The 12,879-nt window shown below is 40.9% G+C and overlaps 1 protein-coding gene across 2 annotated transcripts in view; it reads right to left on the bottom strand.

Moving 5' to 3' along the window:
• LOC126336770 (NFX1-type zinc finger-containing protein 1-like) overlaps positions 1 to 12,879 on the bottom strand; it is a 448,808-nt gene that overhangs the window by 277,251 nt on the left and 158,678 nt on the right. For both annotated transcript variants that reach the window (XM_050000781.1, XM_050000782.1), the window contains exons 4-5: positions 10,666 to 10,749; positions 10,126 to 10,397 (exon numbers count right to left, since the gene is read on the bottom strand). In XM_050000781.1, coding sequence (XP_049856738.1) covers positions 10,126 to 10,397; positions 10,666 to 10,749 — 356 coding nt within the window. The remainder of the gene's footprint in view (positions 1 to 10,125; positions 10,398 to 10,665; positions 10,750 to 12,879) is intronic.

Below are 12,879 nucleotides of genomic sequence, written 5' to 3'. Positions count from 1 at the left end.
CCTTAGACACACTGTCCAGCGAGTGCAGCCACGGTGGAGGTTGCCTGCTGTTCTGGGGTGGCATTATGTCGGGCCGACGTATCCTGCTGGTGGTCATGGAAGGTGTAGTAATGGCTGAAATATACGTGAATGCCATCCTCCGACCAATAGTGCACCCATATCAGCAGCGTATTCGTCTTCAGCAGCATATTCGTCTTCTTGGATGACAATTTGCACCTCCATCGTGCACGTCTTCTGAATGACTTCCTTCAGGATAACGACACTGCTTGACTAGACAGGTTAGCATGTTCTCCAGACATGAACCCTATCGAACATGCCTGGGATAGATTGAAAAGGCCCGTTCATGGATGATGTGACCCACCAATCATTCTGAGGAGTCTATGCCGAATAGCCGTTGAGCGGAACAATCTGGACCGACAGTGCCTTGATGAACTTGTAGATAGTATTCCATGATGGGGCAGGCATGCATCAATGCAAGAGGATGCACTACTGGGTATTAGAGGTACCAGTGTGTACAGCAATCTGGGCCACCACCTCTGAAGGTTTCGCTGCATGGTGGTACAACAGGCAATACGCGGTTTTCATAAACCATAAAGAGGGCGGAAATGATGTTTATGGTGATCTCTATTCTAATTTTCTATACACGTTCTGGAACTCTTAGAAGCGAGGTGATGCACAACCTTTTTTTTTCTTTTTTCTTTTTTTTGTGTATGTATAAAGGCACACTAAAAGTTTGTTTTATACGAACACTGGTGTCGCAGCAACACACGCACACGCATGTCCCTCCTGTAAATATGGCTCAATTAAAGTTGCGATGATAAATCTAGAGACCCTGAGATTGTATTTGGTGACATTTGTATCATTTCCACAAAGAATGATAAAGTCCCAAAACATAATTTGTCTGAACATCACAAATCAACAATATTTTGATTCCAAAATTCCGTGCGAATTGGTGTGGGTGGAGGTTATACTTAACAGCCGAATTAAGTTAATAATTGGCTCCTTCTACCGACCCCCAGACTCCGATGATACAGTTGCGGCACAGTTCAGAGAAAGTTTGAGTCTCGTAACAAATAAATACCCCACTCATACGGTTATAGTTGGTGGGGACTTCAACCTACCCTCGGTATGTTGGCAAAAATACTTGTTCAAAACCGGTGGTAGGCAGAAAACGTCTTCCGAGATTGTCCTAAATGCATTCTCCGAAAATTATTTCGAGCAGTTAGTCCACGAACCCACGCGAATTGTAAATGGTTGCGAAAACACACTTGACCTCTTGGCCACAAACAATCCAGAGCTGATAGAGAGCATCATGACTGATACAGGGATTAGTGATCACAAGGTCATTGTAGCTAGGCTCAATACCATTTCTTCCAAATCCATTAGAAACAAACGCAAAATAATTTTATTTAAAAAAGCGGATAAAGTGCCACTAGAAGCCTTCCTAAAAGACAATTTCCATTCCTTCCGAACTGACTATGCGAATGTAGACGAGATGTGGCTCAAATTCAAAGATATAGTAGCAACAGCAATTGAGATATTCATACCTCATAAATTGGTAAGAGATGGAACGGATCCCCCGTGGTACACAAAAAAGGTCCGAACGCTGTTGCAGAGGCAACGGAAAAAGCATAAGAAGTTCAGAAGAACGCGAAATCCCGAAGATGGGCTAAAATTTACAGACGCGCGAAATTTGGCACGTACTTCGATGCGAGATGCCTTTAATAGGTTCCACAACAAAACATTGTCTCGAAATTTGGTAGAAAATCCGAAGAAATTTTGGTCGTATGTAAAGTACACAAGCGGCAAGACGCAGTCAATACCTTCGCTGCGCAGTGCCCATGGTACTGTTATCGACGACTGTGCTGCTAAAGCGGAGTTATTGAACGCAGTTTTCCGAAATTCCTTCACCAGGGAAGACGAATGGAATATTCCAGAATTTGAAACACGAACATCTGCTAGCATGAGTTTCTTAGAAGTAGATACCTTAGGGGTTGCGAAGCAACTCAAATCGCTTGATACGGGCAAGTCTTTAGGTTCAGATTGTAAACCGATTAGGTTCCTTTCAGATTACGCTGATACTATAGCTCCCTACTTAGCACTCATATACAACCGCTCGCTCACCGATAGATCTGTACCTACAGATTGGAAAATTGCGCAGGTCGAACCAGTGTTCAAGAAGGGTAGTAGGAGTAATCCATTTAACTACAGACCTATATCATTGACGTCGGTTTGCAGTAGGGTTTTGGAGCATATACTGTATTCAAACATTATGAATCACCTCGAAGGGAACGATCTATTGACACATTATCAGCATGGCTTCAGAAAACATCGCTCTTGTGCAACGCAGCTAGCTCTTTATTCGCACGAAGTAATGGCTGCTATCGACAGGGGATCTCAAGTTGATTCCGTATTTCTAGATTTCCGGAAAGCTTTTGACACGGTTTCTCACAAGCGACTTCTAATCAAGCTGCGGAGCTATGGGGTATCGTCTCAGTTGTGCAACTGGATTCGTGATTTCCTGTCAGGAAGGTCGCAGTTCGTAGTAATAGACGGCAAATCATCGAGTAAAACTGAAGTGATATCAGGTGTTCCCCAGGAAAGCGTCCTGGGACCTCTGCTGTTCCTGATCTATATAAATGACCTGGGTGACAATCTGAGCAGTTCTCTTAGACTGTTCGCAGATGATGCTGTAATTTACCGTCTAGTAAGATCATCCGAAGACCAGTATCAGCTGCAAAGCGATTTAGAAAAGATTGCTGTATGGTGTGTCAGGTGGCAGTTGACACTAAATAACGAAAAGTGTGAGATGATCCACATGAGTTCCAAAAGAAATCCGTTGGAATTCGATTACTCGATAAATAGTACAATTCTCAAGGCTGTCAATTCAACTAAGTACCTGGGTGTTAAAATTACGAACAACTTCAGTTGGAAGGACCACATAGATAATATTGTCGGGAAGGCGAGCCAAAGGCTGCGTTTCATTGGCAGGACACTTAGAAGATGCAACAAGTCCACTAAAGAGACAGCTTACACTACACTCGTTCGTCCTCTGTTAGAATATTGCTGCGCGGTGTGGGATCCTTACCAGGTGGGATTGACGGAGAACATCGAAAGGGTGCAAAAAAGGGCAGCTCGTTTTGTATTATCGCGTTATAGGGGAGAGAGTGTGGCAGATATGATACACGAGTTGGGATGGAAGTCATTACAGCATAGACGTTTTTTGTCACGGCGAGACCTTTTTACGAAATTTCAGTCACCAACTTTCTCTTCCGAATGCGAAAATATTTTGTTGAGCCCAACCTACATACAGGGTAGGTAGGAATGATCATCAAAATAAAATAAGAGAAATCAGAGCTCGAACAGAAAGGTTTAGGTGTTCGTTTTTCCCGCTCGCTGTTCGGGAGTGGAATAGTAGAGAGATAGTATGATTGTGGTTCGATGAACCCTCTGCCAAGCACTTAAATGTGAATTGCAGAGTAGTCATGTAGATGTAGATGTAGATGTATTTCATTTTGCTGGGATATGCTGTTTTCATTTTAGTCTCTCTTTCAACAGAAGGAGTGACCCATCCATGCACAGGTTTTCACATGGGTATCAATGTTGTTTGAATACACTTCAAAAGTGATCAAAAATGAGATGAAGTTTGGACAAGTAGTCTATTTTTAGAGTATTATGACTGAAGTGCAAAAGTCTTAGGATAGATAAATATTTATTTTGAAAAAGAAGGGAGAGGGAGAGGGGGGGGGGGGGGGGGGGGAGAGAGAGAGAGAGAGAGAGAGAGAGAGAGAGAGAGAGAGAGAAGAAAAAAGGGAGTTTCCAGAAGTGGATGTTTTGGCCAGTACTCTGGTAATGACATTTTTTAGCCTTGTCATAATTTGACACATAACTACAAAAAATAAAAAAACTTATTTGATATCAGGGCTGCCCACTCTTTCTCTGTTATGTCTATTAAATGTTCAGAGCTTCAAGTAAAATATTTATGTTTTGTTACAAATAAGAGTCACAATTTCTTCTCTTACAAAGAGTGGGAAGCTAAAGAAACTTCCTGTATCAATGGCACTTTTCAGACCAAAATCTGTGGACAAAAGCTGGGGTTTCCATGGCTGGTGTTGTTACTTGACCATTTCAGTTTGTTTTATGTGTGGAGGCATGGTTCCTTCTTTGTTGGCCCCCTCATCTTCAGATGAAGTCAATCCTGAGTCTGGTACTGTTGAATGGTCAGAAAATATTGGTGTGCCTGTAGATGATGGTGTATATGACGTCATCAAGTGGCCTGCAGAAATTGGTTGTTGTGCCACAGAACTTGGGCGTGGTAATGAATCATTATCAGATCCATTTTAACTGCTGACCTCAAAATTGCTTCTTCAGCTGAGCAAAAAGTTAGCTTATTTCCAAAATAAAATCTTACACAAAAATAATATGTCTACTATCAAGAAAGTGGACAATATAGTTTGTGTATGTTGACAACAATTGTACCTGCACCACACTACTAACTGAATGGACAAAATATTTTGCATGTACCACAATGCTAACTGAATGTCCCTGAAATCTAGTGACAATACACTGCACTGCAAATTTCCAGGAAGCCTACAAGATAGCAACAAGGATGGCACTTCCAGAACAGTCTAGCTTAGCAAAACAGTAAACAAGCAGAGCAGGCTGGTGGGCTCATTCCAATAGCAAGCATACATCTACTTCTACATCTACGTACATACTCTGCTAGCCACTGGTTCGTGCATGACAGAGAGTATCCTTCACCACAACTAGTCATTTCCTTTCCTGTTCAACTTGTAGATAGAGTGATGGAAAAATGACTGTCTGTATGCCTCCCTACGGGCCCTAATTTCTCATATCTTATCTTCATGGTCTCTACACAATATGTGTGCTGGTAGCAGTAGGATCATTCTGCAGTCAGCTTCAAATGCTGGCTCTCTAAACTTCCTTACTAGTGTTCTTCTAAAAATGTCTTCTTCCCTCCAGGGATTCCCACTTGAGCTCCCAAAGCATATCTACAAAACTTGTATGCTGATCGAATGCACTGGTAACAAATATAGCTGCTCACCTCTACTTTGCTTCAACGTCTTCTTTCAATCCGACCTGGTGTGGATCCCAAACACTCTAGCAGTACTCAAGAATAGGTTGCACTAGCATCCTATATGCAGTCTCCTTCACGCATGAACTACACATTCCTAAAATTCTCCAATTAAACCTAAGTCGATCATTTGCCTTCCCCAACACAGTCCTCACATGCTTGTTCCATTTCACATCACTTTACAACATTACTTCCAGATATTTAAATGACATGACTGTCAAGCAGGACACTACTAATGATGTACCTGAACACTGCAGGTTTGTTTTTCCTGCTCATCCACATTAACTTACATTTTTATACATTAAGAGGCAGCTGCCATTCTTCACAATAACTAGAAATTTTGTCTAGTTCATCTTGCATCAACCTACAGTCATTTGTCTTCAATACCTTCCTGTACACCACAGCATCATCAGCTAACAACCACAGATTGCTGCCCACCCTGTCTGCCAGATCATTTAAGTTTATAGAAAATAGCAACAGTCCTATCACACTTCCCTGGGGCACTCCTGATGTAAACCATGTTTCTGATAAACACTCGCTGTCAAGGACAACATACTGGGTCCTAATACTTAAGAAGTCTTCGAGCCAGTCTTCTTATATACCACAGTCAACTGTGCTTTTTTCCAATCACTTGGCACATTGCCTTGGTCAAGAGATTTGTGGTAAATGCAAACTAAGTAAGGGGTCAATGATGTAGAACACTCTCTGCAAAACTGAAGTGGGGTTCCATCCAGAACTGGCAACTTTCAATTGTAACTGCAGAGGAGATCAAGAGTTGGTACCATTGGAACTGACATGGGAAGATCCCACTTCAGCAAAGAGACTGTCTATGAATCCGGGTCTAACAACTGCAAAGCTGAAGGCACTGCCGAGCCATACACCTGGCAACCACAGTCCAAGCTGTATTGGTCCAAGTCCTAGTTGATACTATGGTGTCACAGGTTGTTCCACCTCTTCTTCACAATCTTATGAAAAATTTTAAGGTAAAAATGCTGTTTCGGTAGTTAGCATATAAACAATATTCATTGTGTGGGCTTTTAGTTTGTGCAGAAACAATGTGAGAAGAGGGGGCGCAGGACATCAGCAACGCACAATGCTGTCAATAGCCTCTACCTGCTTTGGAGGTGGTGTTTGTACCTTGGCATCACAGGTTTGTGGTGCTTTGTAACGCACAGAGGAAGCACCTCTGCTAACAATGTAAACACCCAGAAAACAGCTGATAGCAGCTGTGGAGGAATGTCATTCTCTTATGTACTGTTCTGAAATTCACTTCTGGTATATTGTTCTGTGTAATAAGAGATTTGTCACCAAATGTTGTAAATACCGAACATAGAAGAGTTCCCTAAAAAGGCATTTATTCAGTTTTGTAGTGATTTGGCATAGATGTGACTCTCTAAGTAGTCCTCAATCCTCTGCACGTGGAAACAAAGTCCCACAGTACAATTAGTGGCAGTGCATAGCAGGTACACTGCAGCAAGAAAACATGAGAAGATAACCGTAAAGCTTAAATATGAATAACACTGAGGTGACAGATTGTGAGTGAAGATGGTTTAGTTACAACCTCTAACCAGACTCTCCTTAAACACTTCGCTATGAGAAAGTAAGTGTGACCCATACACCAAGAGGTGTGGGCATGGATGCAGAAAGCATTAAGCTTTTGCATGTAGCCTTTAAAAGCCCTCCTGGCATCAACCTACATTAGTATTTGTCATCTCCCATCCAGCCCCTTTCCTGTTTCCATTCCAGCACAACACAGTCCTCATTCCTCCATTGCACCCAGTCTTGGTACTTGTCTTCTTTTCTGCTATCCCCCCCCCCCCTCCCCCCCAATCCCCTCACATCGCCATTGCCCACGGTCAACCTCCCAACTGCACATATCTACCCTACCTCTTCCCACCTCATCCCTGTGTGCTCCCAAACAGCACATTACTCCCCCCCCCCCCCCCCCCCCCATTCCCAGCCACAGCCTCTTCCTAACCCCCACTCAATCGCTACTCCCATCAGGCACTGGTGCTGCTCACTGTGTGGCCTCAGTTGCTTGAGATTGCAGTCGTGTGTGTGAGTTGCATTTGCATGAGAGTTTACATGTGTGTGTTTGTCAACTAATTTTGACAAAGGCCTCACTGGCCGAAAGCTATATTTCTGACCATCTTTGTTGTGCCTATCTGCGACTCAGCATCTCTGCTTATGGTGAGTAGCACCTTCCCTTTTCACAATGTTGTAACATTCCATCCTGGATTTTCCAATGTTTGATTTTAGCCTTTAATTGAAAAATCTGGGGAACGGAAGTTAGTTTTGTCAAAGAGGAGTTTACAAAATGAGGACTGTGCAACAATGTCCGAGTGCTAGATACCCAAGTAGAGCTCTGGGTCAGGGTCGAGCATGGTATAATGACAGAAATGCATGATCTGTAGTTTTACAGAAGAGAAACTATGGGAAATGGTCCAAGCAGAGGCCCAACAGATGGAGCCTTGGAGTTGGCGTTCAGCCATGGCCACAGCATGGGAGCTGTACCAAATGCTACATTCATCAATATATGGTTTGGGGTGATCAGTAGTCTGGTCACTATCTCATTGACGGTGATGAGAATGAAGCACTACGGCACACAGTTCTCTTGGAGCCACGAAGAGCTGAGTGTAGCACATGGGCTGCGAGGTGTTCAGCAACAGCTGATATGCCTGTACTCAGACCACCCTGCAAGAAGAGACCCAGTTGAAGAAATTTGTTGACCTGGAAGACTAAAGAGCTTGGGCCACATCTAGGATGGAAAAACACACATTTACAGAGTGAACAGTGCTCCCAGCATTTCTTCTTATCACTTTTAATTAGGTAGCGAGCCTTAGCACAAATTTGCTTAAAGGTGTAAAGGTTGGTCAGTGGAGGATGTTATTTGAAATGATGCAGGCCTCTTCAGTGACCCTGAACAGCTATGAAAATGCCTTTTCTCCACTGTGGCACCTTCCAGTCAAGAAGGAGCCTGTACAAAAAGGAATAGCAGTTCCAGTGGCACAAATGATCGTGTCACAGCATCTTGCACAGCCTCATCAATGCAATCTGCCAGAGAGGTTTTTGTGTTGTTGTTGTTTTAGGGTGCACAACTACAGTGGTCATTAGCGCCCAGGCTAAATTATGAATGCACTGCAAGGCACAATGCTAAAACAGCAACTAAAAAGGACAACACTATAAAAGGCACATTAACAGACAAGGAATTAAAAGAAAACAGCATAATCAAACGTCCTTAGACAGGTTTGTCAAGTGGATAGAACGAAGAATGCAAGCAGCTGCTCCTGGGTCATCCACTAAAATTTCATCCAGAGTACTTGGCAGGCCAAGATCAATGCGCAGTGTATTAAAATTTGGACAGGACATTAAAATGTGGCGTACTGTCAGCAATTGCCTACATGGGCAGAACGGCACCGGCGCAGCCGTCAGCAGATGGCCAGAGAGGTGGGGAAGCTAATGGCAGATACATACAACTGCCATTTGGGTATCTAAAGTAACCAACATGGTAATCGGTCTATCAGGCAGTGGCAAGGAGGTCACAGGATCACCAAAATGTGCTCACTATCCTGAAGATCATCATATAGTGACCAGTGTAGTGAAGCCAAGAGATTAGGCGAAGAGATCGTAACGTAAATAGCTGAAAAGATGTCATGGGTGGCACTGGTGTGGATAGGAATACACACAGATCATGGTCTGTAAGAAGCTGGTCAAAGAGAAGGCCCCTGTCAAAGTGGTACTCTCCCACAGAAGATGGTGTGCATTGCAGTCCCCAGGTACGAGATAAGGGAGGCACAGTTGTTGCATTAAAGTGGTCAACTCAATGTATGTAAGTGGCCTGCCTCGAGGTAAATATACATTACAAAAGGTGATCGCTGAGGTCGTGTACACTTGCTTCGCTAACACTTCCAATGTGGTATGAAGTTAAATTCACTCACCGAAAACAGGTGACACTAACAACCAATCCAACTCCACTGAATGATCATGTTATGGGTATCTACGTTAGGTGTGAAGAATTTAGGAATTTTGGAGGGCCAGTCACAGTTAGTTCCAAAACCTAGGACAGTGTACACACTTTTATGTGCACCTAGTGGCAATACTGAGATTTCTTTTCAAGTTATGTAACTGGCCAGCAATTCTGTCTCATAAGTTTACAACAATGTTATTCATTTATTTTGCAAAAATAACCTCAATCGATGCTCTGAATTTTTTGAGCTATGTATTGAGAATACACTGATTTTGTTTAAATCATGCTAATTACAGAAACTTCCTACTCAGAGTTAAATATTTTATTCAGATTGGTGTCATAAAGGGTAGAGAAGAAACTCTGTTGTAAAACTACATAAAAGAAATAGGTTATGGCATGGCACAAGGGACCAACAAAGCATTCACTTAAAGTAATTCAGGAAAATCTTTCTATACATATTCCTTCACTAATCTATTTGAGTTAAGTATTTTCTTTTTTTTTTTTTCATTTCTGTCTCTTCAACTTTTAACAGAAAAAAAGGGCTCACAATTTCATAAGACCTGAAATATAGCAATGTGTTTTATTCCTTGCATGTAAACAGCACAGGGAAGTATCAGACTTCCAATTGCATATATGCCACGTGTTTTCATTTTTTAGTTTAATGAAAGTCTTTAGGTCAATTTATAATTTGTATAATATGCGAAAACACACACACACACACACACACACACACACACACACACACACACACACACACACACACACGTAAGGCTGCCTGACCCAGCACAATACAGATGTATAGGTGTGTGTGTGTGTGTGTGTGTGTGTGTGTGTGTGTGTGTGTGTGTGTGTGTGTGTGAGAGAGAGAGAGAGAGAGAGAGAGAGAGAGAGAGAGAGAGAGAACACTCACCATAGGATTTGTCCAAAAGTTAGCATAGTTTTCAGTCTTCGTTAAGTGCAAGCTGACAAGTCAAAACCTGTATTATATGGTGTGTTGTTATGTTCCCTGCTATATTATTTACATTCTACAAGAACTTTATCTTCCCATACTTATATCACTTACCTCTTCTTCATGAAATCTGTGGTCAATGAAAAAGAGGTTTTTTGTGACACCTTTCACGTTTTTATAATGAAAAACAGATGGAGCACTTCTCAATGTTGGATAAATTGTTGGCGAGATAAGGTTTGCTATATCTGGTCTCATCCTGTGCTGAACTTCTAAACAATCATAATGCATCCCATTCCGCAGCATCCTTTCAAACAACGAAATGTCAAAATTAAATTTTTTTCCTAGCTCATAGACTGCAGTTGAAGGTTGCAGTTGTTTGTGATCACCTGAAAAGTAATAGTTTTTTATCGAGATCAAAGATGCCTTAGAAATAATCAATTATACACAGTCATTGCTTTTAACAAAATCCATTTCCAACAAATCTGAGGAATTTAAATTACACAACAGTATATGAAATATTCTGGTGACCTGTTCAATGAAATCATCACTGAATAACCATAAGCTACAATATAAACAGTAAGAAGCTATTCTCCACACAATAATCTACCTGAACTATCAGTAACAGTCAAAAAACTGAACAGTACTCATACACACCTATGAGAATAAGATGTTCACAGTCCTTTGTCAAAGAGACAACAACATGGGACTCCAGCACTTCCGCTGCTTCCTCAACTATTACTGAAAAGAAAAGAGGAATTCAATCAATGGCAAAGTTCATTAAGCTATTCTTCAACAAAAATTTCTCTCAATGTATTTTCACAATAGTCTACATTACCTGAATATTATCAAAAAAGCGGACAGGTTCACTAGGTAAATCCAGACATCTAACCATATAACAATTATGCCACTTGGCTACATTATACTTTCAAAGTTTTGAAAAACAGAAAGAGAGAGAGAGAGAGAGAGGGGGGGGGGGAGAGAGGGGGGGAGGGGGGGGCAAAGGTTATGTTCTTTTCTAAAAAGAGCAGTCACAGTCAAATCTGGATATCAAACATTCCCTGTGTCTGAAGCTAAAGAGAGAAAGAAAGAAAGAATGATAATCATGCTAACTGTGGTAAGGAAAGAGAGAAAGAATGATAATCATGCTAACTGTGGTAATAAAGAACCCTGGAGCACAAATTGTACAATTGATATTGGACAGGTCAAAGATAAGTTACAATAATACATAGCATTAGCAAAATAGTAGGCAAATTAAAAATGAGTACCTATTACAATTAGTTTTGTTCCCTATTCAGAAATTCTCTGACAGAATAGAAACAGTGCTTTGCTAGAAATGCCTTTAGTTTAGCTTTAAATATTGGATGAGTAGTATTTTTTATTTCCTCTGGTATCTTATTGTGTAGTATTACACCAATGTTAATTATGCTCCTCTGATAGCTGGTTGTTCTGTGATATTTTTGATGTCTATTTGATTGCCCTCTGGTACTATAGTTGTGTACATGTTTGTTCTGTAGCAGTTTGCCTGTTTTCAGGAGCTAGTCCCTAGTGAACAAGACAGTTTTATAAATTAATAAACTTGGAACATTTAGGACACAAAGCTCAGTAAAATGGGATTCACATGACTCCATCTTTTTAAGGCCACAAATTATTCTTAGAGCTCTTTTTTGCATTCTAAAAACCTTTACACTGTGAGTTGAGTATCCCCAGAATACGATCCCATATCGTACTAGTGAGTGGAACTGTGCATAGTATGCCGGCAGTACTATTGTTTTGCTTGTTGTAGCCTTTAAAATTCTTAGGTCATAGCACACAGATGATACTTTTCCTAGACAAGTTAATTATACGTGTGTCCCACTTTAAGTCTTTCTGAACCCATAGACCCAAAACTTTTGTGACACTTACATTTTCTAGGGGATCATTTTTTAATTGTGCTTAATAGACATTTGATTAGTTGAAGGAATTAAATGAAAATCAACACACACAGTTTTTTCAGTATTTATAATGAGTCTGTTTTTTGTGAACCACTCAGGAAGTCTTTTCATAGAACTTTCTGTTGTGGACTGCAAAGTTTCTGGGCTGGATCCAGTGAGCAATACGCTGGTGTCATTGGCAAACATGATAGCTTTTGCGGGGCTCATACATTCAACTAAGTCGCCCACATAAATCAAGAAGAATTGTGGACCTAAGATTGGGCCCTGCAGTACACCATATTTTATTGGTAATTTGGTAGAAAGAAAGGAGCTGTTTCTTGTTTTATTCATTTTGTTGAATTCATATTGAAGTGATACTTCTGCCTGCAGTTTTCTAGGTATGAACACAACCAGCTATGTGCTACACCTCTGGCTCCTCATCTTTCTAATCTTTCAAGCAGAATGTTATGCTCCAGGACATCAAAGGCTTTTGATAGGTCTAGAAAAATACCTGCAGCTAATTTATGTTGGTAAGGGATTTTAAAATGCAGTCTAAGAATTCGAAAATTGCTGTCTGTGTAGATTTAGACTTTCTAAAACCACGTTGTTGTACTGTAAGAGGTGCATATTTATTTATGAAACTTAAAAGTCTGTCATAGAAGAGTTTTTCTAGAATTTTTGAGAAGGAACTTAACTGTGACATCGGTCGGTAGTTTGATATTTTTTCAGAAGAACCTTTTTTTAGCAGTGGTGAGACTTCTGCTATTTTAAAGATATCTGGAAATACACCAGTTTTTAAAGAGAGGTTGTAAATTTTTGCAAGGGGATTTGCTATGTGGTGAGCACATGCTTTTAATATTTTAATATGAAATCAGGTGCTTCATCAAGAATACTTGACATTTTATTGCTTAATGATTTAATTTGACTTATAATTTCATTCGGGTTTGTTTCATAAACA

The sequence above is a fragment of the Schistocerca gregaria genome, chromosome 2 (genome assembly GCF_023897955.1).
Source record: "Schistocerca gregaria isolate iqSchGreg1 chromosome 2, iqSchGreg1.2, whole genome shotgun sequence".
In the NCBI taxonomy this organism is placed as follows: Eukaryota; Metazoa; Arthropoda; class Insecta; order Orthoptera; family Acrididae; genus Schistocerca; species Schistocerca gregaria.
Note: the sequence above shows the minus strand (reverse complement) of the source record. Positions and strands in the feature narration are given on the sequence as shown.